Source organism: Pteropus vampyrus, unplaced genomic scaffold (assembly GCF_000151845.1).
Source record: "Pteropus vampyrus isolate Shadow unplaced genomic scaffold, Pvam_2.0 Scaffold152, whole genome shotgun sequence".
Taxonomy (NCBI): Eukaryota; Metazoa; Chordata; class Mammalia; order Chiroptera; family Pteropodidae; genus Pteropus; species Pteropus vampyrus.
Genome location: NW_011888933.1, coordinates 2,066,325 through 2,092,863, shown reverse-complemented (window position 1 = coordinate 2,092,863; position 26,539 = coordinate 2,066,325). Strand labels below are relative to the sequence as shown.

At 40.2% G+C, this 26,539-nt stretch overlaps 1 protein-coding gene across 4 annotated transcripts in view; it reads right to left on the bottom strand.

Moving 5' to 3' along the window:
* Window positions 1–6,184: 6,184 nt before the first annotated feature.
* KLF7 (Kruppel like factor 7) overlaps window positions 6,185–26,539 on the bottom strand; it is an 80,229-nt gene continuing 59,874 nt past the window's right edge. For 3 of the 4 annotated variants that reach the window (XM_011369663.2, XM_011369664.2, XM_011369666.2), the window contains 2 exons: window positions 15,630–15,753; window positions 6,214–9,028 (listed from right to left, as the gene is read on the bottom strand). In XM_011369663.2, coding sequence (XP_011367965.1) covers window positions 8,977–9,028; window positions 15,630–15,753 — 176 coding nt within the window. In that variant the 3' untranslated portion in view covers window positions 6,214–8,976. Of the gene's footprint in view, window positions 9,029–15,629; window positions 15,754–26,539 lie in introns of all 4 variants that reach the window. The other variant, XM_023536253.1, reaches the window with a different exon arrangement.

Here is a 26,539-nt window from a genome sequence, read left to right as displayed (position 1 = left end):
AAGTTGCAACCTCTCTGAGCCTCAGTTTACTCAAGTATAACAGTGGCATTTAAGGAGATTTCCAAGATCCCTTCCAATTCTAGCATATGATGATTTACCTATATTATAGCTTACTTTCTGTGACTATTTGGGAGGAAATAGGGGAATTAAATCGGTTGCCAATGGTAATGTTATGGCTAGACACACATAAGCATCGAGTTAGCCCCTGGTTACCCAGAAACAGTGAGGGGTAGAGGAAAGTATGCTAGAGGGAGAGTTAGGGGACCTATGTGCCGGCGCTACCACTTATTGTGTCCCTTGGGCCTTCACAAAGTCACGTGCCCTCTTTGAAGCCCAGCTCCTCCATTTGTGAGGGCAAAGGGTTCATAGTGGTGAATGATACCTATCACATTACTATTCATTCTTGTTGGGCAGCTCAAATGCAGTGTATGTGAAGTGAAAAATTCTATACAAACATAAACTTTGTTCTTCCATGCTCTTGTATCATTTCATTATTTTTAAATGGAGTATGGTGGTACACATAACTGTATTATGATCAGGCAGAAATTTAAAAATAGTACTAGTTTATGTTCGAGACAATCAATATTGCTAATATTTAATAGCTCAGATAAAATGTTTAATGTTGGAGCAAGAATGGTTAATTGGCATGGATAACCCAGAAAACCATCGCCTACCAGTCACGTCAAAATCTCGTTTTGGTTAAAAGTTTTAACCATCTCCTCTTCCAAACCTATCATTGTAAGTGGAAGATAAGCTAGATATATGAAATTATTTATCAATTCCACTGAGCTCTGCTTTTTATGAGATTCCTTTCCATTAGCCCAGAATTCCCAGTTGGATATGCAACCTCAGATTATTGCTGTCACAAGGTTTATGCATGTTATTCCCCTAGGATGTCCAGGTTACACTTTCAGATTATTGTCTGTCAAATTCGAATTATAGTTATTTTTGTACTGTTACCAAGCTTGATTCTCTCATTTAGTATTTGACAAGGAGATAAATATTGCTAGAAGGTGACATAAAGAACTTGTAATTTCCAAATAGCCATAGCACAGCAGAGAGAGTCACTCACTATGAAGTGTGGAGTCATTTAGTGTGAGGTCAAGCATTACCCCCACTTGGGAGTCATCCTTGAATATATATTATGTTGCAAAAATGGATGCTCAGAAAGGTTATGAAGTGGGTAATGTGTTTTTAGATATATTTTAAGCAAAAGTTATGTTTCTAAATATGAAAGCTTCAGTCTAGAATATTCACTTATGTAAACCATCTCGTTTCCTTATGCCAAAGAGATTAGACTTACCACCAGCTCCTCCTAAGATTTCAGCACAGCGTAGGTTGTCCCCCATCTTAAATGTCCATTTGATACCCTAAGTAATACTGCAAAGCTGTCTCATCCTTCCTCATGCAAAGACATTTTTAGGCAAAAAACTTTGGTTATGAGATAGTTAAATTACTCATCTAGTCAGGGATCAACCAGATCACCAGGGACCAGAAGGTCGTCGGGCTGCAGATCCCATGGCCAGTGCTTTTCTCACTAGATGCCATGGTTTCTCATCAGTCAGCTTTGGGTTGCTCTGTTGCCCAGCTCACTTGCCTGCTTGAAGATGTGGCAACTGATACAATTTCCAAAAACATTTCCCTGACTCTTGCAGTATCTATCGTTCTCTTCATCTCAAGTTTTATTAGGGTGAGAACACAATCACTCAGTGTCCCTGCCAAACCCACTGTGACACTCCTTACACCTGCTTTCCTGTTCAGAACACGTCTGTGCATATGGAGCCAGTTCAGTCACTACAGCCACGGTCTTCAATGTGAAAATTTATTGTAAAGTTTCTGGTCAGATTCATTTGATGGGGGATAGAAGTGATTCACTAGTGTTTGTTTCCGGAAGTCCAAAGTATGAAAAAAGAAAGCTTGAGCAGTAACTGTGTCCCATGTTAAGTAATAGATGTGTTTATTCTTTCTAGTTAATGATACTATTCTTGAGGAATCGTCCTGCAAGAGATGCTGAGATAGTAACACCAGTTAAAACTCTCTACCTTCCTCTTTACTTTGATGTTCTTTCCTGGAAGTTGTATGTGAAAGAGACTTTAGTCAGTGTTCTTTTCAGTTCAGAGAATTTTCCCCAGGCCTTTCATTTCTCTCTTCTTGGTGTTTGAGGCAGCTTTATTTTTATTTTTATATTTGCACCTAAATTCTTATACCACATAGAGCCACCCAAATTCCTCTGCCCCTGGTTAGCCAGCTCTTCTCCACTTTGTCCTGTAAACTGATTCCTCCCACCTCTCACCTAAATTATTCCTTCTCACCTTGGCCCTTCTTCTCTCCTCCACAAACTGCATCAATTTATCCTTTCCAAATATGCTCCTATTTAACACGATCCCAGAACAAATTCCTTCTAGCACCAAATAAACTGCTTTCAATAAGCCTCTCTAACCCCCTAAACAAATAACATCTCAAAACTCACTTCGTTCTAAAATATTGCTTTTCATAACCTCCAACCATTTGCTGCTTTCTACCCCCTCAAAGAAATAAACCGTCTTCAGTATTCCCTCTTATTTGGGCACTGAGCTACCTCATTGAAATCATAAAACACACACACACACACACACACACACACACACACACACACACACACACACACACACACACACACACACACAAACCACCTCCCAAAGAAAAATGGCCTAATACAGTCTTTTGACTTTCCTTTCTCTAAGAAAATTCTCATGAGGTATATAAGAACCCATTTGTGTCTCTTTGAGAATTTTTCTCTCTCAATGAAATAAGCTATTATTTCATTGAGAAATAATACAGTAAGGCATTCCAAGGCCAAACACATTCTACTGTTTATTACACATATTACATTCTTAAATAAAAATGCGTCACATAACATTTTTTGCATAGATATCTTACAATATACCAATTTAAAAAAGAATTATGAAACAGACCAGTAACAAAAATAAATTTTTTCTTCATTAATAATTTTGTAACATTAACATACCACCATCATATAATACAAATAATAGTTTTAAATCTTAAGACTTTTATACAGCAAAAAAACTTGACAAAGTAATATATTTATATATATATATATATAAAAAGCTTAAAAAAAATAAAATGTCAAAAAAAGGCATAACCGAGGGCTATAAGACTGGGTACTTCTGTGATATATTATAAATACCAGAGAAGGCCTGAGAGAATGTGACGGGGAGGTGGGGGAGGGAAGGGGGCTGGGAGTAGGTCTCTCCAAACACACTTGTTAGACACATCTGGCAAAAAGAAAATGTATAGTGCAAAAATAAATTTCTTCAAGCCAACTGTTAAGAGGATAATAGAGATTTAAAAAAAAAAAGTGGTAGTGGCTGTGAAGTTGTATAGTGGGAGTAAGGAGGGGGTGACAAGAGAGAAGGAGTTTGGGGAGATTGGTGGAAAGGAAGGGGAGGCTTCAGAAAACATTAAACATTTATTTTTGCCTCTGTGTTAGCAAGGAGATCTTGGCCATAACAGATGTACTTTTCCTCCCTGGAATGAAGCAGAAGTGAAAGATAGGGAAATTAAGTCTGGGTATAGATAGGAAATGCATGCTGGGAAAAAAAGAAAAGGTTGAGAACCAGCCAATGAGCTCAAAAGCCTCTCGGGACCTAGATTTGCAGAAATTATTCTGCCACTGGTCCAAAGGCCTAGGATTAAAATGTCCCCTCTTCCCGCCCTCAGCCCCTCCCCTTTATGTGGAACTCCCAGTGTGATTTCAATATACTGGCAATTATAAGCATCCATCCCCCCAAAAAGATATTAGGCACTGGTGGCTACTCCTCTTAAACATCAGTAGCCTGTTTTCCTTCTGTGAAGGTACAATAGGTACACAGGCACACGTCTAGGCGTGTGCATACATACCACCCTCATTTTTCTGACGTGGGGTCCATTTTATGGCAGTAGACAGAAGCTGGAGTCAAAGCAGTTTACGATTCCAAAGCTCACAGTTGAAAAAAATTGTATAAACAGTCCCCAACAAAGAACGGATCAACCTTCCCTCGTGACTGCTAAGAGGGAGCCCTGTTTGAAAAGAGTATCTTGTTTGGGATATCTGTGAAGCGATGGCCTAGGATTTCTCCCTCCGTTTTTGATACCTGTTTCCCGAGGACTTATGCTTAAATTCAAAACACCTGAAGAATACAGTACTAGATTGGAAGCGTGCACAGAAGAAAGTTAATTGCAGCTTTAGTATCCCCTTTTCTGGGATCTATTAGGAACCAACTGAGGAGGTTTAAGAGAGTGTTAAAAGCGAGAGAAAACCCTGAAGCCTCAGGCAGTTAGTCATGGGATCTCACACAGAGAAGCAGTTTTTGCTTCCTTCCACATATTTTTGTTGTTCCATCGCAAGTATTCCCAAAGATCCTCATTGAGGAAAGTAGGACATGAAAGAGGCACTGATGTATAACTCAGGCCAGCCTCTTTAGTTTTCAAACTGATATATCACCATGTTTACCGAAATTCAATCCTCACCCAGAATGTGAGTTCTGTCCTCTTGCCCCCACCCCACGCTTGGCAGGAGGCCACTTCCAGAAGATGCCAGGGAAAGCTTCTGCAAGTACATTTCGACCAAGTTCTACTCAATGAATTTTCACTTTGGCAAAGATCTGGGTGTAAAACTGGAGTCAGACATGCTGGCCCTCATAAGGTTTTTAAAAAAGAGAGACAATGAACCCGATTTTCGTAGTTAAATGTGTTGCTCTCCCTTTCTCTACCTTCCTCCTTCTCCTAAAGCCAATTCATGCAAGAGCGAAGACATAAGCACTTTGTGCTATATTTTATTATTTTATGAAGTGACTTCCATAGAGGAAACCATTTTGAGCCCATAAAACGAATCACTAGGTTTTGTCGTTCTTGCCACTTGCGTTTATTTCTTTTCACTTTGCCACAGAACTCAGGAGTGGGGGCTACAGGCAGAATGCTCTGAGTGCACTGGATGCGCGGCCCTGAAAATCCCATTTATTTCCCCTTTGATGCAAATAGACATGGCTAATCTGGACGTTTATCCCAAACTAAAGTCCTTAAAAAATCTTCTCTGGCTTCTAGATACAAAGAAGATTTTTTAAAAATAGGAATCAGTTCTGCTAATCACGGGTGAGGTTGGCCGTCTTTTTACCCTGTTAGAATCAGGCAATCGAAGATGTAAAAAGGGCACAAGAGGTGCAGGAGGGAAGGAGATGGTATCTGAAGCGCTTTGCAAGGGAAAGCATGTAGAGAGGAGAAGGAAATGGTCGGCATGAAGTTCGTTTTGGGGTCTCTGATATTTTTTAGAAAATGCAGCTTTGTCATGGAATCTGAACACCTCTTTTTCTAGACATAATAGTCATCAATGACCACCAGGCATTAAGTTGGGCCAATTAACCATTAGTGGGGCAGGAGGCCAGTAGCTAGGAGCAGCAAATAATTTCAGGTTTCCACGTCTCTGACTTACAGCTAGGTGGTAGGAGAAAGAAGCACAACTTGAAAGAAAGAAAATTGTCAATGGCTTAGAAACACTCTTGTTCTATACATCAAACTCTGAACCCTGGATAAAGTGTGCTTGAGAGGACAACCACAAGAAACACCAAGCCAGGTTTTCCCTTTCAAATTTGGGATCCCCTGGAATGTTAGGAGGTAACAATTTAAATGAGAAAAAGGTTCAATGTGTTTTAAAATGTCCATTAAAGCACTGTATAAATAACCCGTCCTCTTGGGAGCAAAATATTTTCAGGTTATTTACCCGAAAGCCTGTTCACTTCAGCAGGCTCTTACCAACCATCTTTGCCATTTCGGAGGTGATGGACGTTTTATCACAAATCTATTTCCAAAATGACTGGATCTACCCCCCCACTCCCACGGATAAGACTGGTTATCATTCTTTTAGGTGTCAATCGGGCTAGAGAACAGTTTCAAAGCCATATACTTAGCACCCACCAAATTCCCAGGCCAATTCTCACAGTCAACAAATGACTCTGAAGCAAGCAAGCCCCACCATCACGGTTCAGCGCACCCTGCTCTGAGAAAGGTCAGGAGCGGATTACGTAGGACCTCATTGATACAAAAGAGAGAGGAATCACCCATCAGTTCAGACCCTGATGAGGACCAAAGGGCCTTTGTTCCGCCACATTCAGATGAGATCTTTTCAAGACCACAGATGACAACAGGGAGCAAACAAGCAATGATTACTCTTCTGCATTCTTTTTTTTTTTTTTTTAACTTTCTTTTTAATAGAGCCTTGCATTTGTCAGGTTGAAAATTAAATTAAGTATTATAAACTCTTAATAGTAGCATTTCGAGAGGCAAGAACAGCTCCAGCTTGGGAGACAACATTTGAAAATTGTGGCAGCCACGGCTAATGCCATCACTGGTGTGTGTGTGCGTTCGTGCTGGAGGCTGCTATAGAAAGGGAAATCAACAAACCAACAAAATCTAGGGTGTCTAAAGTTTCATCTAGTGCACTGACTGGAGGTGCTACAGTTTAATACAGCTGAGGTTCCAGGTCCCTCACACATCCTTCATCCAGAAAGGATGCACCACACATTCAAATATAATCCCATGGTACGCCCTGATGGACTGGCCACAAAAATGCACTCAAATGCAGTAGAGAACTACGAGATTGTCAGCAAGCAGTGCTCCAGAAATTGTTTCTAAGTCATGTCTAGTTTTAAATCTTTGGAATAAAACTGATTTATTTTTTAAACCCTCCAACTAACATATACATAATTGCCTCCGGCAAATGGGCAGATTTTGTGTGTGTTTTAGGGTGTTTTTGTTGTTCTTGTTATGTTTTTTCCTTTTTTTTTCTTCCTTTTTTTTTTTTTTTGGTCTAAATCGAAAAAAGAAAAAGAGAAAGGAAAGTTTAAGGGCCAGACCTCAGAATGCCCCAAGTGTCCAATTGGCAGCTACAGCATTTGTGACAAGGAGTCTCCTTTACCCTCAGACGAACGGTTTCAACATTTCAGTGAAATCAAAGGTTGCAGAAAGCTCAGAAATCAAATGCCAAGGATCTTGAAGGTTGTCGTCATAAATGTATTTGTGTTTCTTACATTATTATTTCCTTTTAAAGACATCAGTTTTGCATCCCAAATAGGTATGGGGTAGCATTTTAACAGTCAGTGAGTCAAACAGTCAGAGGAGGGCAGGAGGGGAGCCAGCTGGGATGAAGCAGCAGCAACCATGTGCGGACCAAACGCCATTTTTGTTTTTTAGACGTGTCTTGAAGGGATGGTCCCAGAATATACAAAATATACAATCTGTCCTAATAACCACCCCGCTTGCTTGCATAGGCCATTTAATGGTCCTAAAGGCAGTCTTTGGAGTTGAGGCCAGTGCCAGCTAGCTAAGAATGCGGGTAGATAGAGACCGATATTGGATGTGTGTGCGGGATGAGAAGTAAGAAATGGAACCCCCTTGGAGTCAGGTTGCAGAGTAAACGTGAGGCCTCTGTTCATCCTGGGTGCTCTAGGTCACAAGTCATGATGGGCCTAGCCAGAAAAAAATTAGAAATACGTCTCTCCTTTTAGACAGACCTTAAGAGATACATCTCAACCCTTTTCTTAAACGTCCACCCTTCGTTCCCATAATGGCATTTTGAATTGTGTGTCTGACAAGTGGGGTAACGTGAGCTCAGTGGGTATGAGAGGAAGATAGGATGATGTTTTTTGAAGTCACTAGACTTGGGAGGCATCCTCAGTTTTCCCCACTCCTGGAAAGAGTGATATTTTTGGCTTTTTGTCAGGTCATAACCCAGAGTTAGGTTCAATATGCAGCTGCCCTTTGACACTAGCGACATCTGTGCTGAAACTGGTTACAGGAGAGCAATGATACACAGCACAGGGTTGATCACTATGAGCTGAGGTCATGACGCCTCAAGGGGATGAGAGAACTGTGATGTCCCATCTGATTGGCTGCTTCGAGAGCTGGACATCCAGGTGCTGAGAGAGTCCTGGAGAGGTTTAGTCCATGGAGAAAAGATAAAACATTTAAGCTTCCAAATAAGCTTTTCAAGTTTTCATTAGCAAAAACAGAGAGATTAAAAAGAAAAAATCTAGCACTGGCAATAAGGTGAGGCTCAAGGGATAGACTGTGATTTATCATCAAGGACTTTATTCTCTTGGCCACTTTGCAGTCATGCTAGAAGTTTCCAGAATCCCTAGTGCATATGGTGTGCAAGAGTCAAAAAGTAAGAAAAGAAAACTCCTCCCTTAAGAGTGAAGTCTAGAGAAATGCAGGCCAGAAAGGTGTAAGGTGTTATTCCAGAGTCTGCCGCCGCTAAGGCCGTTGGTATCGACTCGAAAGATCTCAACGGTACTAAGAAGAACCAAAACCGATCAACAGTTCTTTGAGGAAGTTGGACGCACGGAATAGTAGGACTTTTCACACACAAAGGACAAATAAACCAAGAGTTAATTTTGGCTACCAAACTGCAATTTGGTTTTCTAGGTCATTTTCCCCCAACTATTTAAAAAGAAACATTAGTGCTACACATATGCAACTTTAAGACGTTGTATTCTCCTATCAAGTTGCACTGAGAAGCAAGTTAAATAAGCCCCTCTTACTGCCGTCCACCTGCAGAGACGTCACATCCATTCTCTTTGATTTCCATTGGCAACAGCGGGAAATAATTCCAATAGTGCTGAAGTGAGCAGCCAGTCTGCCTTGCTGAGTTCACCTGGTTTCCTTCTTTGTCTTCTACCATCTGGCTAGGGCAAGGCATAAAGAATAGACGTATATATTTTAAATACAGCTGAGTGCATGACAGTGTGTGTGTAGGAGGGGTCTGTGCATGACGGCATGTGTGTATGTGTGTGTCTGTGTGTGTGTGTGTGTGTACACAGAGGTTTATAAGTGAGAACTTTCTTCTGCGAGGCAATGGGTCCCCGCCTGAAGTCCAGCCCCCTGCCTCATGGCATTTCCTTCAGACAACGGCCGATGTCATGGCAACTCTGGCCTTTAGGATTTTTAGATATGTCTCTTCATATGGAGAGCAAGATGATCAGACCTGGAAAAACACCTAGGAAATATAAACAACAAGAAGGATATTAGAGAGGTCCAGGTAAAGAACTTGACTTCCGTCACCCCTTAGAAAATGACTGACCCTACCTTAAAGACAGACAGCACATGTGTATTAAGAAGCAAGACAGTGTGTTAGGAAGATGAGCTCAGGAGTCAGATTGCTTGGGTTCAAATCCCAGCTCTTCCATAGATGTCTGACTTTGAGCACGTTAACCTCTGTGCCTTAATTCCTCCTCAGTAAAATGGTGATAATGATAGATGATCTATGTAAAGGGCTTAAACTATTGCCTGACACATAGTAAGATCTCAGTGGATGTTAACGACTATTATCATAATCATCGTTACTAAAGAAGAAACAAACGTGCGAATGTTTTGGAAACATGTGTCATGCCCATACACTATAAATATACTAGGAATGATTAGCCTGTATCATTGAATGGTGGAATGCTAACTTTTCAACACCCAGATTTCAGTCTTCAGATGCACAAGTGAGGCCCAGAAACACAGCCTTCAAGGTCGACACAGAGATTCTATATTCGAGTCAAGAGAAAGAATGAAGAAGGGAGCTCACATTTATGGAGTATGGTAGAATTGCAGACATGTGCTAGGTGTTTCCCCAACATTACCCCAGTAACATCCTCAGCAGTCTTCCATCATAACTATTCACACCCTTCTGTGTGTCTGTGGTCATAAGGCAGCTGAGGCGAGGGAGTTTCCTAGCTAGTGAATGACAAACTTGAAAGTCGAACCCAGGAAGATCTGCAAGCCCACTTTTTCACACTGTTTCTTGATACCTAAGATCCACCACTGAGTGCCTTCCTCAGCTTTCAGAGTAGATGCAGTGGCTGTCTTCAATCCTTCCCCTTCTGACGCCACCAGCCAGCTTTTCCCTTGGACAGCAGTTCTCTCACATGCTCAGTTGTATGAGGCTGAGCCCTCTCCTTGGGCTGGAGTTGTGACCATAGTGAACTGCTAAGCAACAGTCAAGTGACCCATAAAGATCGATGAGCACCAGCACTGGGACATTTGCTGAAACTATGGGTGGAAAAAAAGCAGCTCTTTTTTTCCACTGGGGCTGTAAGCTACGAAGATTGAAACCTGGAGCTGCTGGTGTCCATATTGCCATATGGGAAAGAGTCTGCTTGAGAACTATGTCAAGAGAGAAAAATTGGGCCAGAACGGGGAGGGGGGAGGGGAGAGGGAGAGAGGGAGAGAGGGAGAGAGGGAGAGAGGGAGAGAGGGAGGGAGAGAGAGAGAGGGGGGGGGGGACTCCTTCCTGATGTTAACATCTGAGAACCTGGATCCAGCTAAGCCTAGAGACAATCTAACTGTGTTCTTCTTAGTTACCTAGGCTAGTAAGTACTCTTTGAGGCTGACACCAGTCTGAGTCCAGAGTCTGGTGCCTGTATATAACTAATAGACAGGGCATTTCCATACCCCCACGCCCTACAACCTAAGATTCTGACGAGACTCCTGGTGAAGTCAGCACATAAGATAGCATCATTCTTGGCTCTAGATGTGTGCTCTTTCTCTAGATTCTTCACTTAACACGGGCCACTCTCCTACCTGGGAAATTAGTGCTGGGCTCCCCTGAGGCCCAAGATACCTTCGCAGTGCAAAATTCTTTTTAGGACGTTAGCAAGTTGCCTTATTCAGGTTAGCAAGGGGCTCCCTGTGTAGAATTTCCCTGTTCGTTCATTCTTAAAACAAACAAACAAACGAAAAACTGCTTTATCCTGCTTTATCCCCTACATTCTCCACACACTCTGTTTGTGTCCATTTCTTAAACAGGTACATGTGCAGCATAGAATCCCAAGGAAATGAAGCAAAACAGAACAAAGGCAAATGGGAAAAAAAAACAAAAACATAAGAACGGGAGAAGTACAGTGGTAAACATTCCAATCCAATAACATATTGAATAATAATAATTCTAATTATATTCAGGTCCTGATTTAGTATGAGCAAGATATTTGGATAATCCCTTAGTGTGCCATATAAAAGGGATTTGATTTACTATAAAACAGTGATAAATTTTCTTTAAAAGCAAGTACTTGATATCACTGGGGCACAGAAAAGCAATATAGCCTGCAGGGAATTTAGCATTTAATGTGCATAATTCTGTCCTGTCCTGAGAGTATACTCAGTAATGCCCACCGCCTGTTCTCTTCCCTTCTTCCCTCACTGCCTTCCTTCCTCCTTTTCTCCCCCACCCCCCATTATCCCAACAGCCTAGAGAAAAAAGATCTAAGTTGGGAAGTTCTTTTTGAAGGTATTTCCTTTTTAAAGTTAACCTCCTTACAAGTACCTTATAAAGAAGGTACCATTCTTATCCCCACTACCAGATGAGATATTCATCATAAAGAGGCGAAGCCAAGATCTGAACCCAAATACTCTGACTCCAGAGCCCATGCTCATAACCACATCTGCATTTTAGGTTGAGAAGGGAGAGCTGAGCTATCGGTTTGAGTTTGTAGCAGGCAGAATAATGAATGGTCCCCCCAAAATGTCTATACCTGATTCCTGGAAACTGTGAATATGTTAGGTTACAAGGCAAAGGGCAATTAAGGTTGCAGATAGAATTAACTTGCTAATCAGCTGACCTTAAAATAGGATCGTTCTGGATTATCTGGGTAGGGCCAATGTCATCACAGGGTCCTTAAAAATGGAAGACATTGAAAGAGAAAACCAGAGAGATTGGTGGCATGGGAAGAACTCAGTAGCTTTGATGATGGGGAAACAAGGTCAGGAGGCAAGAAATGTGATCAGCCTCTAGAAGTTGGAGAAGACAAGGAAATGGATTCTCCCTTAGAGCACCTAGGAAGAAAGATGCAGCCCTGCTGATATCTGGATTTTAACTTAGTGAGACCTGTGTTGGACTTCTAACCTACAGAACTATTAGATAATAAACATATAAAGATATATAAAGATAATACTAAATTTATGGCACTTGGTAATGGCAGCAACTAGAAAACGAATTCAGGAGTTAATCTGGTCAGGCCTGATCAATAAAGGCCTATGAGAAAGCAACAAAGCAAAGACCAAGTATCTTGTCTGTTCAAAACAGAGACACGGGGACACGGGGATTTGAGATGACAAGAAGGAAAGGTCTTGGCAGTGGGCAAAACCTCTTACCTTTTCTTCTGGGAACTGAGAGGAAAATAGTATTCTTGATACACAATTTCATTTGAAATAAGTAGTCAATTATGCATGGGTTCTAAACTTTTATTCTGCCTTTACTAATTGCCTACTCTGTGCTGGGTATCTAGCAATATATGTACAAGCATCTATCTTTATCTTTCAACTTCTTTCAGAAAAAAAAAGCGAAAAAAACAAACCAAATCTTTTAACATTGCACTCTTCCATTATCAAATCAGCATCATTGTTCAAATTGTAGGAAGTACATACTTAGAATTAGACTGGGTCTCTCACCATTGAGGTTTTTATTTAAATTCAATACACCAACAAGATATTTTGTCATGATTAATTTATATTTATTAATTTATACTTACTGAGCTCCACATAGGAATAATAAAAGGTAATAGATAAACTCAGCATCTAGAAATGCAGACTCAAATAAATTTAAGGGTAATATACCCCCAGAGGGTATTTATAACTATACAGCAGGCAAATGACCTTAAATAAGAAAGTCCTTAACAAATTTGTTCATCACAGAGAACTAGTCAAACTCCTATTGTCATCTCTCTTGCTTTTGAAAAAGGCACATTAAACTCATGTGGGCATTAAGTAACAGTAACCCTTTAGGGCACCAAAGGGCTAGAGACTGGCTGGTATTTCTGACCACCTGAAAGTGGGCTGTCTCAAAAACCAAAGGTCAAAATGACCCAAAAACCAAAGGTCAAAATGCCTCCTCTCAAGTGCCCAAGACTTTGGAGGTACTAGATTATAACTGCAATCTCCCTAGATCATAACTGTGCTCAGTCTGCAGACAATGGCCTGCATATTACCACTAGTGGAAGCAGAGTCCTTTTACCTCTAGCAGCAGCTTATGTCCTGTGGGCTGAGAAACAAGATTCATCCTCTAGCAGCTGATCAATCAGTGGGCTGCACAGTTCAGTCTGATGGTAAGGAAATGGCAGAGCCACCTCACTGCTTTCTCCCCAACCCAAACCAGAAGCCAAAGGTCACAAAACCCAATGGCATCAGGGGTCAGGAAGATAAAGTAAATGAGGGTGGTGGGTCAAGGGTAAGAAACATGCAGCGCCATCTGATTTCGCTTTTGATAAGGAATGGATACAAAGAAGCACTGCTCTCTGTTAAGAGCAGACAAGAGAGCAAGTGTGATGATACGTGTCCACCGACTGACGGTCTGCCTTGCGTTGGGAGACCACAGGCAGTGGTGGGGACAGTGAGAAATTAGTGATCACATGGCCATCTCACATGGGTAACGATTACTATTTAGCTCCAGGAAATTACGGCCACATGGGAATGCGAGCCCACTATTAGCAGATCTTCTGATTTTTCCAGACAAAGCAAGAAGTACAGAGATTTTTGTGGCATCTACCAATTTTAAATGTTAGTAAAAAATACTGATGTATTTTCTAGTTTAGCCTGTAGGCAAAATGAAAGTATACGTTAGACTTGGTATATGCTTTCAGGAAAGGAAACCCCAATCCCAGCTTAGCTTCTAAATAGGGAAGGTAGTCTGATTGCTCAAATTAGAAAAGGTTAAGAGGTAGGCTACTGACACTCATATGTGCCATGGTACCAACAGGATCCAGTGTCTTGCTAAGGGCCTCTGTTTCTGAAGGTAAAAGTCTTCTAAGGAATGCCAAATCCCCAGTCACTCCAGGCTTTCCTTTCATCTGCTTTGGTACCACTCCAATTCCCAATGCCACCTCCCAGACCTGCTCTATTCTTAGCACAATCCCTACAATTGAAATGCAAGGTGCTGTCTGTCATAAGACACTTATAAGAGTCCAACCCCTCCTTTCTGACATTGTTGAAAATGCACTGACGACTGGCCAATGTCACAGGATTCTGAACTACTCACAATCTCTCCCAAATACCATGTCACAGAATTTGTACCATTTGCTTGGCAAACTTCTAGCTCCAGAAATCATAGTATATTCTGAGGAAAATGAAGCACGAGATTAACCAAATCACCCCTCTCTCGTGTCTCTTTCACTGAAATATCCAGTTGGTTTGAAATATTTAGAACTGCTGCTGGGAAGTCTAGGTAATGGTACAGAAATTAAAAAACAGGCTGTATTCTTGGGTAGCAGAGGAGAGCTCCAAAGGAATGAGAGACAATAGTTTCAAGAAGTGCATTTCCTTAGCCCTGGGGTGGGAGGTTATCTCTGGGCTCCAGGAGGCATGGGGGCTTTATTTAGTTCTTAAAGAAGAGAGATAAGAGGAAAATAGCCTCTTCAGGAAGAAGGGGGGAAAAAGAAGGAAAAACACTAATGCTCCTTTATAAGCATCTTAAAGGAGATCCAAGCCAACTGGCCACCCGTGAGACTTGGCCACTCCTGCCCTGCTCTCCAAACAAACACACACTACTACAGAGGAAAGCCTGACGAAGGGAGGTGCCCACACAGGGACTGGGGGAGGCAGGATGCAAAAGCGATCACATTTCCTCCCACAGAGAGCGAGGCCTCTACGGACATCCTGCACACCCCTCTTGCCATACTGCGAGCTGCTGGCCAAGCAGGGGAACCCTGAGGCTTTCAGGGCTTTTATCGTATTAGAAGCATTTTTCTCATCATAACCGAGACCTTTAGTATTGCATTAAAAAGATGGTTAATTTTCTTAAGCTTCCTTTTAAACACAGAAATAGGATTAGAAGGATAACACGCTCAGATGCAAGCCCATTATTTGATTATGTCTAAACCTAATCCTGCCTTCACCTTGGCCTGCAGAGTCTCCATTTTGGGGTTTATTGGTTGATAATGCCAAGGTTGTCAGATACTATTACTTGTGGAGTATCTGCTGCTACGTGCTCTTTTTTCCACTATCAAATGCTGAAGGTTTGAAAACTGAATTACAGAATATGTTCTCAAAGCCTCACCATCTTTTAGATCTTTGTACTATTTTCAAAGGAAAAAGAAAGGTTCGGGCCCCCCAGGAATGGGAACTTTCTTCAGTTAATTCATTTCTAATAATACTTCAGAGAAAGCCTTATAACTAACTGTCCTTCTGTTAAGCAGGCTTTCTACTCTTTCATGTTATTAGAGCTGAGGGAAAATGGTTTTGATGTTCATAAACAGATCAGAAGCAGCTGCAGGTGACCATTCTCCATCTTGTTACTTTTCATATCATACTAAAATAATCTGTCCATCATCTCCTTAAGGGTAGGAAGTGTTTTGTTGATATCAAGTGACTAACATGGTTCCTGGTCCCAAAACTGGTGTTCAGTAAATACTTGTGTAACTGAACCAAGAACTCATATCATCTCGATTACATGCAAGAAGACACCCTTATCTCATTGGTTTTCCCAGTGAAGAAGTAAAAGGCATTCCCAGGCCCAAGACTCCCTTCGTGAGAGAGGCTTGTGATGAACTGAAGAGAACACGAACAGCCCACCTCCAACCCACCTCCCAAATCCCCGCCCCATGCCAGCAGCTTCTGAGTTCCTTTACCTGTCGCAGTGGTTGCATTTAAAGGGCTTTGCACCTGTGTGTTTCCTGTAGTGCCTCGTGAGCTCATCACTCCGTGCAAAACGCCACTCACAACCTTCCCACGAGCACTTATAAGGCTTCTCACCTGCAAGAAAAGATGAAATGACTACGGTCAGTGACAAGAACCAAATGGCCACACGCCTGATCAGATTCTGATACTCGTTCGTTGGTCTTGGAAAGGGCTGTGTAAATCATTCTTGAAAGACCACATTTTCTAAACATAGTGTGTCACATTTTCTTTAGTCTCCTGATGTTTTTGTTGTTGTTATTTTTTTTTAACCTTCAAAAGTGGTTTCACGAGATCCTCAAATCTGGAGCTGTCATTTCGGTTCTCAGAGTCAGAGCATTTCCTTTGACTGGTGGGGAATCAATTTTTATTTATTTTCTATTCCCTGGAGCACTCTGACCCCCACAGTCTAAGCAGAAAGGAAGTGTACTATTTTCATCTGAACCACAAATGCTTCTAATTCTATTTTTTTTTCCAGAACCTACGGTAATTTACCATTTCAGCCTTTTTGGTCTCCTCTCTCCTCTGCCCTCCTACCACAAACTGTAGCCAGGTAGCTGCCTGGCCAGGCAAAAAGCTCGGGTCTCCCAGAACCACTCTTCCTTCCAGTAATGTGAGTGGATGGACAGTCACGAGAAAGGGCTACAATTTGAGAGTAACGCAAAAATCACTTGACAGTTCCTGGCATTTAGGTGAAATACAGTCACAAAGTCCTATTTAAGAAGCCCATAACTTAATGATTCCAGAGCATTCATATTAGAGAGAGATACACATTATTACAAAATATTTTTAAAGTCAATTTGTAGAGCGAGGTTTTAGCCACAGTAAAGCTGGTTATAAGCATGAAATTTGAGCTCTTGTGCTCAAGTGACCTTTTCGCACAGTAAATACAGATGGAGGGATATGTAAGAAAAACTACATGACTTTTCTGTAGACCATTTTTTTTAACCCATTAATGTCTGTCACCAAACATGACATATTTACCCTTCCAACTGCATGTTTTTTTGGTTCTAATTAAAAAGAGAAGTAATCTTTAAGACCCCATGAAATCATGAGGGTTATTGAGCCCTGTAACTGAGAGGCAGGTTTAGCAAAGTGGTCATGTGCTCTGAAGCCAATCTTTCTGAGCTAAGCCTTCAATTCTGCCCCCAATTGTCTAAGTTAATAAACCTCTCTGTGCCTCTGTTTTCTTAGAGATAACAGTATGTACCTCCAAGGGTTTGGAGAGGATAAATTAATATTATGTAAATTAATACATATTATCTATTAATTAGAACAGTGCCTGACACATGGACGATTCAGATAACTGGTAAATATTATAAACTACCAAACCCCAAACTTCAGGATACACAAGTGCCAAAGGACTATTATTTCTCCATTTTTAATAGCTAAACCTTCACTAGGCGGCACTTAAGGAGACACTGCCCAGGACTATACTTGTCTCACTTTCTTCTTTCTACCTTTTTTCTTCTCTTTAAACCTGACTACAAAGTGTTCATGATTCTTTATTTGTATCACCTAGAATCAAACCAAACATGATTGAAAATTTTATTTCATTAAATCGGTGCCCTAGTGAGCCACTGCTCTGTAAGACCCGTAGAGAAGAGGAATGAGAAACGCAGGCATTTCTTTTAAAAGGCACCAAGAGGACATGAAGGAGAGCTGGAAGCACAGGAGGAAATCCATTCAGCTTTGGAAACCAGTAAAAAAAATGAATCAATGAGCGATGTTAAAAGTTCACCTTCTGGATCCTTAAAGCCAAAATTTTAGAAAAGTGCACCTGCTGAAGACAAGGTGAAGAGCGGAGATGTTGAATGAGCTTTGGAGTTAGCACACCTGGGACCTTTCTGAGTTCATTACAGACACTAAGACTCAGTGTCCCTATCTGTCAAATGGGGGTGAGCTTCCCACGTTTATTGTAAGGTTTAAATAAGTTATCGGGTATAAGACATGTTTCTCGAGCCTGGCACAGGTAAGTATTCAGCTAATTTGAACTACCTTTCCTCCTCAGTTTACCTGTACCCTCAGAGGCTGCTGAGGAGACAGGTCTAACCGGGTGTCAGTGAAAACTTTCAGAGCTCAGGCTCCAGACAGTTGGGTCTAGAGTCACTCTGGGCAACCTAAATGTTGGGGAACAGAGAGTACGTTTAAATTATAAATATGTTCTCAGTATTTCGATGGAGAATAGACCAGAAAAACTGAGTGCTCTTTAGATCTGCTCTGAACGAGTGGGATGCTGAAGGGGAAATAAGAGACCCCAGCTGGAGAGAGATGTGCCCTCTCAGGGAAGTGTGTTGGCATCTGATTACCCATGAGGCTTTGTTACTTCAAAGAAATCTGACATGAACAAAAAAAGAGAGAGAGAGAGAGAGAGAGAATGAGGCACCGAAGACTTCACAAAGTCAAAATGCCCTCCACCCACAAAGGCTTTCAAATGCAAGTATAACTGGAGGTTTCTGGAACCATGAAGACTCAACATACCCCAAATGCAACAAGGCATCTGGAAATTCCATGACATTCTACAGCTATAAGCAGAGACATCCAGTCCCCCAAATCAATCCCGTAATCGAACTGACCCATCCATCATAGGCAACCACATTCTGAAGGACACAGGAAGGACAGAGAGAAAGTGAAGACTAAAGTGGATGTGTTTGGGTTTTTTTGTTGTTGTTGTTTTTTTTAATTTCAACGGTTTGTTTTCCCCCTTGCTGAATTTTTAAACTTAGTTTTGTTTTGCTTTGTTTTGACAAATAATGTTAAGAATTTAATTAATTCCCAGAAAATAATGTAGGCTCTGAGTTAATCCTGGAACAAACCAGTTATCCTATCCAGTAGCTATTCAGTGTCCTTTTTGCCACTGTGTAAACAGCAACTACAGATAGCTTGATTTGACTCTGAATCATATCACCTAACATTGTTTCCTGCTTACAGCTAGGTGCTACACAGAATAATACTAAGGACAAACCCCTTTGCACCCTGAAAGTTTAGCAAAGTTATACTGACTTATCAAGCTATTTTCCCGGTGTCTGATTAGTTTACCTATGTGTTGCCCTTTCTAATAAGAAATTTAAAATAACCAAGGAAAGAACTCAGCTAAATGAAGGAGCAGTGCCTGAAACAGGCAGAGTTAAGAACTCAAAGGAGCAGAAAAAACATAAAGAATTGGAAATGTGACTTAAAATTAAGACTCAGGAATAGTGGGGTTAGGCTGACCTCATTTTCGGCTTCTATACCCACTTCTATAAACCAATTTCTACTCACAAGGCAGGTCAGGGAAATTATGTCAGTATTTTGCATGGCCAAGATCACATCTCCCTAGACACCAGCCCCCACTGCTTGATCTTGGGGGTACAACCACCTATATCCACAATGCATGAGTTTTCATCCTGACAGCCTACCTGAAGATTTCTGCTCATTTTATATAAGGCTTAGGTTTCTTTCTTTATAAAAGAAAAGTCTTTTTTCAGGAAAGAAGGAAGGAAGGAAAGGAGGGAGGGAGGGAGAGAGGGAGAAAATAGACAGTTCAGTCATAATTGGAGCAGATTTCATGTAAAATCTCCTCATTTCCTTCACTCTTCCTTCTCTCCTTCCTCCACTCCAGATACTATATGTCCTGGGTATAGGACAGAAAATGTCATACCCCTGCACAATACTATCCTGTATGCCCCTGGAATAATGGCCACCATTCAACTCACTGCACCTCAAGGGTGCATGAAAATGCTGCAGAAAGGTCTACATGAGACAGACAGGTGGGAGAGAGGCTTCAAACATCAGGGCTCAAGTCCAGGAGTGTTTAAATGAAGGCGGGCCCATCACAGAGAGGATGGACGAGCGAGCACGACATTTCCCGGTGCTGGGAGTAGCAGACAACTCTTCAGAACCACTGGAATTTTAGGAGGAATATCAAGAATGACTTTTTCTATCTGGAAATTAACCCTAGGAAACTTGTTTCCCTAGGGAAATACATGTCACCTCAGAGGTGACAGTAGGTCTAATCAGGTATAAATAGATTTATAACCATCCGAGGGCTCTTAATGAGAGTTAAGGATGCTTGATAAAAAGGACCTACATTTATTTTAGCAAGGTTGAACCATGACAAAGATTCACGCTCGCCCACAAAATGGCCTCTGAAATGCACTGTGGTCTAAACCATTTTTTAGTTTCTTACAGAGTTAACTCTCCCTATATCATGATCATCACACTTAACTGAAATACTTTTTGAACATGTCCTTCCAGTATATGTAGATTCATTCATGAATTATATAAATGTACTAATGTTCTAATATATCATAATATATTATAAAACACACATTTAATACAGAAATTTAAAAGAATTAGGGTAAATTAAATATAAATAGAAGTTATAATTTTTTCTTCCTGCACTGAAAAAGCTGTGTTGCACAATCCTACTTAGAGACTGCTGCCCTAGGATATAAATGAAAACAGCCTGGCTTCAATCTGGTCTTGGTGTGTCCATCCTTGGTCCCTACAGTCTATTCCCCGCACAGCAATCGGAGCAATCCTTTGAAAATGTAAATCAGAGCATGTGTGTCCTTTACAGGAGACCTTATTCTTTATATTTCCATATAATTGGTTTCTTTGACATCCTCTGGATTTCATTTTATGCATGTCAGAACACCATTCTGCAAAGGGTTCCACAGGCTTCACCAGACTGCCAAATAAGTTTAAGACCCAAAAAAGGTTAAGAATAAAAATGTAAACGGTCCAATGGCTTCCTACCACTCTCAGCATAAAAGTCAAAAGCCTCTAAGGCCCTACAGTATACAGTCTACGCGATCTAGCCCCAGGCGACCTTTCTAATCACATATCCTCCTCCTCTCTCCTGGGTTCACCAATACCGATCTCGCACGCTCCCACCTCAGGGCCTTTGCACTTGCTCTTCTCTGTGCATGGAACTTTCTAGCTCCCTTACTTCATTCACATCACTGCTTAAAGAGAGATCTACCCTCACCATTATCTGTAAAACTGCAGGTTCTATCAGCTTCTCTGTATCGCTTAATCATTCTGAAATTAGATTGGGTACTGTTTGTGTGTACTATTGTTTGCTTCCCCTAACAGAGCATAAGCTTCATGCAGGCATCCGTTATGCTCACTGTGATACCAACAGCACTAAAGCAGGGCCTGGCTCAATCCTGTGGAATACCTTAAGTGAATAAAAAGCATCCTGATTTACAACAAAGACTCAAGTACTCACAGAGGGGCAGGACAGCCTGTGTGGTTTCAGTCCCTCTAATTCTAGTGAACTGGCTTAAGAGTAGAAAACGTTTGCTTGCTTGCTTGTTTAAACCTGGTTACTCTTTGGTGACAGGAACTAAAATGTGGAACTCTACAATGGAGTAAATATTCTTTCACCATCAAAAGATCACTTCCACTTCTTCCCTCTCTGCCTAAGCCTAAAAAAGGAGTATCCTGAAAATCTTCATGAAACCTTCATCTTACACCTGGGACCACAGTCTCCCAAGCAACATCCCCTTTGAGAAGCCAAGTGCGTCATTTTATGAAACTCCTTTGTAAAGGCCCTCACTGATGATGTGTTTGGGAGAGCGTAAGTGATATGTCAAACTTACTGCACTATAAATTTGCCTTTAAGATATAGATTATGGCATGAAATATGAACATGTGTCAGACTCTTGCATTCCAGGTTTAAAAGTCCTTTGAAAATAAACATCACTAATGCAAATTTTCTGCATTCATTTCCTGATCTGCAAAACTTCAAGTTCCTAATCCAATACCTAAAGAGACTAGGACTTTGGCATGCCCAGATTCCTATTAAAACGAATTTTATCTATTTCTTTTTATTTGTTTATTTTTAATGTGGTTACCAGATTTCTGTTATCTGGGCATGTCAAGGTCCTAGTCCCTTAAGGTCTTGGATTAGGAACTTGAAATTTTGCAGATCAGGAAATGGAAAATCAAAATGGAAAAAACAAGAATACTCTGTAATAGGTTTATATTGCCACTGAGGACATCTCGGGGAAATCAGCACAGACCCATCAATTGCTTTCATGGTATACTCAGCAGCACTAGAGAATTTCAGCCACCTGGGAAACAGACATTGAGAGAGAAAATGTCACTAAGCTTTCTTAACACCGGAGAAAGAGTGAGCAGTAAATACTGTTCCATCGCTTGGCAATCCCTTCTCGGATGCATGTGCCGTTACTCAAAAATACCCCATTATTGACTCTGCTTTGGAAAACTGTCTCAGAGTTCCTCTTAGTTTTCAGCTGAATATTAAATGTCTTCTTTTTTTAAGGTTTTTAGATTGGGTGATTGCTGGAAAACAAGACCAGGGCTTTATTTTACAGAATTTCAAAAGCATTTATAACTACAACGTAAAATAAAATGTGTACTCATTATCTATGTTCCATGTTGTTGTTTTTTTTCATTTATCCATTACTTGCTCACCCAAAGATCTATTGGGTGCAAGGACCTAAACTGTTGAATTTGCACTTGTCACTTTACAGAACATACAAAATTTATTCTTTTTTATTATTATTATTCCTAAAACAACTTATACAACAATAACTGGCCTAGATTAGGTTAACTCCTCATAGCCTGGTTGTTTAAAATGGTTGTTTAAAAAATCTAGAATCTGAAACTTAAACCACATCCTCAGTAACAGTAGCTCCTACTTCAAAATATGGAGACAGCTGAGAAAAGATTTTGACTCAATCCCACAACTGTTGACAACTGTGGTGTCCAATATAATAGTCACTAGCACATGTGGCTGTGAACTTGAGACATGGCTAAGGTGACTAAGAAACTGAATTTCTAATTTAAAGTAATTTTAATTAAAATTTAAAAACTGAAACATAAAGATTATTTTATACTCTTGTTTTGGTAAACCCACATTTAATTTAAACACTGAAAATTTAGCATATGCTGTAAATATACAACACACATTGGATTTTGATGACTTAGAATTTTAAAAGATTTTAAATATATCTCATTAATAATCTTTTCATATTAATTTTATGTTGAAATGATCATATTTTGGATATACATGTTTAGGTAAATTATTTTCACCTCTTACTTTTTAAAAAATGTAGTTACTAGAAAATATAAAATTGCATATATGGCTTGAATATATTTTTATTTTGGACAGCACTGGTTTAAAATATATTTTCTATGTGGAAACCCCACCATCAATTCAAGCATAAGGGTTCATCCTTCCTAAACTTTTGCCTATGTCCAGTCCCAAACACTTTGTTACTACCATGCCTTCCAGATTCATAAAGCCTATCTCTGAAACACCTCATCTCTGTCCACAGTTGAGCAGGCAAAATCAAATACTTAGGGTCTAGTTCACTGATGGTAAAAATACAGCCTCTTTCATGTGATAAGCTGGATTCAACCAACATTGATTGTTGGTTCTAAAATGTACCAAGCAGTGGCATTGCTGGAGATTAAAACTAAAAGGGAAATGGTCCCTGCTTCAGAGGAGCGCCCAGGTGGGAAAGCCCCACGCATGCGTGCGAACTACACAAGGCCCGATGTGCATGGACCTGTGCAGTAGGGAATCCCTAAAACTCTGTAGGATCATCAGGGGAGGCCTCCTTCGATGCCTCGATGAAACCTGAATCATTGCTCTAGTGGTTAAAAAAAAAAAAAAAAAAAGGACTAGTCATAAAAAAAATAAAAAAAAAAAGTTAGTCATCCAAAACCAGATTCCTCTAGTTCTGTCTTTGCCACGTAGTAGCTATGTGGCTTTGTAGACTCAGTTAACTTTTTCTTCGGAACTTATTCTTAATTGTGTGGGGAAGGAATTAAAAAAAAAAAAAAAACCTGTTCTGCTTTCTTAAAGTTATGAAGATTAGAGGGAATCAAGTACATGAGAGTGATTTCATCCAAGTGGATAAAAGGTGTTATGACAATGATGGTGATATTAAAAGGGAATTTGTAGGCCTGCAGGAGGCCAGAGAAGGCTCTGGGAACAGAGACCTCCATCACCTGTGTGTGCAGGGCAGGGGCACAGGGCTTCTCCATGAAACCTAAACTCGAGCATCATGCTGAATCACTTCTCACACTCATCTTGCCTGTGAAGCATAGCCAGGAAATATACCACAGTCCACTTAATATTTTCAAAATGTTCCTTTGGAAGTGAAGTGTTAGATTTTTGGTCAATTTGTTTGAAATGTTGGAGGAAGACTGGGTTGGTCATGAAAACTGGCAACCATCCTAGGTGCTGGAATAAGTATAGCTGTTGGCAATTAGAATTTTTGCAATATGCAACCTGTGATCTCAATACATGTGTTTTTAGATACCACAGCATGTTTCCCATCAGCCAAGGAGTATCACAATATTTTGATTTTTCATTTAAATAAGAATGTGTATGGTATTCTAATATTTTTTCAGTGGGCTGTATGAGGTACAACTAATCCTCTCCCCAACAAAACAAAACAAAACAAAACTAAAAATCCCAAACTCTTAAGAATGCAATTCTCAAAAAACATACACTCACTTAAAAATGTAGACGTCAACACTCATACCTGAAGCTCTATGTTCTCAAGTTGTGAAGTAGGTAAGCATGACCGTTAGGGAAAACAAATGTTTTTCTGGCATCAAGATTAATTAAAAAAAAATTTTTTTTCTTGTTTTGTTTTTATTCTTTTTTTCTTTTGTTGTTACTGTCCAAGATTAATTTTTAAAAATTATCAGCTTTTTCAGAGATAAATTCAAAGAAAGTTTAATGTCAATTTTGAAATTTAAGCGTATTTTGGTGATTACTAAAGTTACAATAAAGTTAAAAGCTAGATATATACTAAATTTGAAGGAAAAAGTTGTCAAAACATTCACTATTTTTTCCTGTCAAGATGACAGCTACACCATATGAATTTGTTTGAAAAAATTTGTAGGACATTTCTTCGATTTGATAGTAAAAGTATTACTTTGTAAGCCAGGTTCTCACAATTCAATTTGAGGTATTTAGGCAGGAGTTTGATTATTAAAAAATATGAATTTTAAACTCATAGCCGATCTTTGGTTTTGTATTCAAATGCAAAGATAGCTATGCTGCAGAGGACACATGCATGAGTAGTCTATTACTACCACAGTGACCAATCCATTAATTTTTGAGTCACTTTTAAAAGTTTAATTTCAGGAACGAAGAGAAAGAAATGTTTCTTTAGCGTCACACAATATGTTCCAAACTTAGTTATGTCAAAAGTACCACCATACCACCCTGAAAGTCATGAGATCTTTAATGCAGAAGTGTGTGCTTCAGAAATAAACCAACACAGAACAGGAACCCTGCCCCAAAGATGCAATCAGTTGCAGAAGTTGGCAACTCAGGGGTACAACTTCAAGCGGGTATGACCAGAAATCTACTCTTCTTGCATGGAGTGTGGTAGGAATAAAAAGAATAATTGTGGAGCACATGGCTTTGCGTGAGGGTAGGCTTATCTGACACCCACTCGGGAGGATTTGGGGGAGCCTAAGGGCAATGTGAGAGGACTAGGTATCTGGGAGTCATGAAAATGGAGGGGCATGGGAGTCAACTGGGTAGGGAGGGGAGGCTAAATCAAAGCTGACCTGCTCTGACACCCGTGATAGTCATCAATTGGTACATACCACATTGGTCAATGATGCCTAATTTATCATCCTAGGCACACTGAATTTTTCTTTTTGTTAACCAAAAATTGGAAAATATAAGTCTGAATCACTTACTGTTGGGATGCAAATTTAACTTTCTGCTACATATCTGAGATACATATAAAGAGATAGACCCATGATGTGAAAAACCCATAGGAGCAGTTAATCTAAAACCACCTCAGATCTGATACTGGAAGCTATCAAATGAATGGTTTGAGCATCCTGATTTTGTTCTGATTAAGCTAAAGCTAATTTTAATTGTTACTCCCTGATTATACAAATGCAGATGGTGAAGAAGTGAGCTAAGCATATCAATATTTTATAAGGTAATTTGCCCTAAAATTAAAAAGCAAAAGAGGTAACTTTATCCTCAAGAAACCCAAACTGGATAATTTACATAGGGATGATGGAGAGATAACCCTTCTATCTCTGGACCAGCTATGATTCAAGTTGAATAGATAAGGGTCCAATTCCCTAGAGACTTCCAGAGGCAAATATTAAACCAGTCAAGAATTTAAACATCAATGTGTCTACACAATTCTCTTCCAACATGATCAAACACATTTTTTTCAGACAATGAATTTCCCCATTAGCTATAGCAACCCAAATATTTACCTTATTCTAGTAGGAACTCTAAAAAAAGTTACCCAAAAGAAAATTTTTAGTTTCTTATTCTGACAAATAACAACTTAGGACAGATGCTTTTCACATACCACTGGCTATGTGCTTAGGAAAAGATGCCCACATAACCATCTCACTTATTTTTCTACTCTTATCTACTCAGTGCTGTTTACATAAAGCCCTCACTCTTTAACATCCCTAAATAGCCCTCCCCAGCCTCTCCCACGTACTGGGATGTCCCCTACTCAGAATGTGTCTCTCTTCTACATGTTATGCCAACCTGGAGTTATTTCCTGCTCAGAAAACTACAGCCTTGTCTGAGTTTTTACCCTTTGGCCAATTAGTTACTATTCTTGGGAGATATTTCTCTTTTTATGCCTTGATCCCTTGCCCTGCTTTTCCCCACTCACATTACACAGAAAGCGCATTAAAATTTTTTAATTTTACATCTCCAAATTATTAAATGCAATGAAGTATCCAATGGGTGTCCAGGCACTGGGCTACCTGTTTTCTTACTTGCCTCTTTGCTAATCACCCACGAGGTCTCACACAGGCTAGGGCACATTGTATACACTCAGTACAATGTCTGCTAATTAAGAGATTGGTGATTAATTAAAAATCAACAGTATAA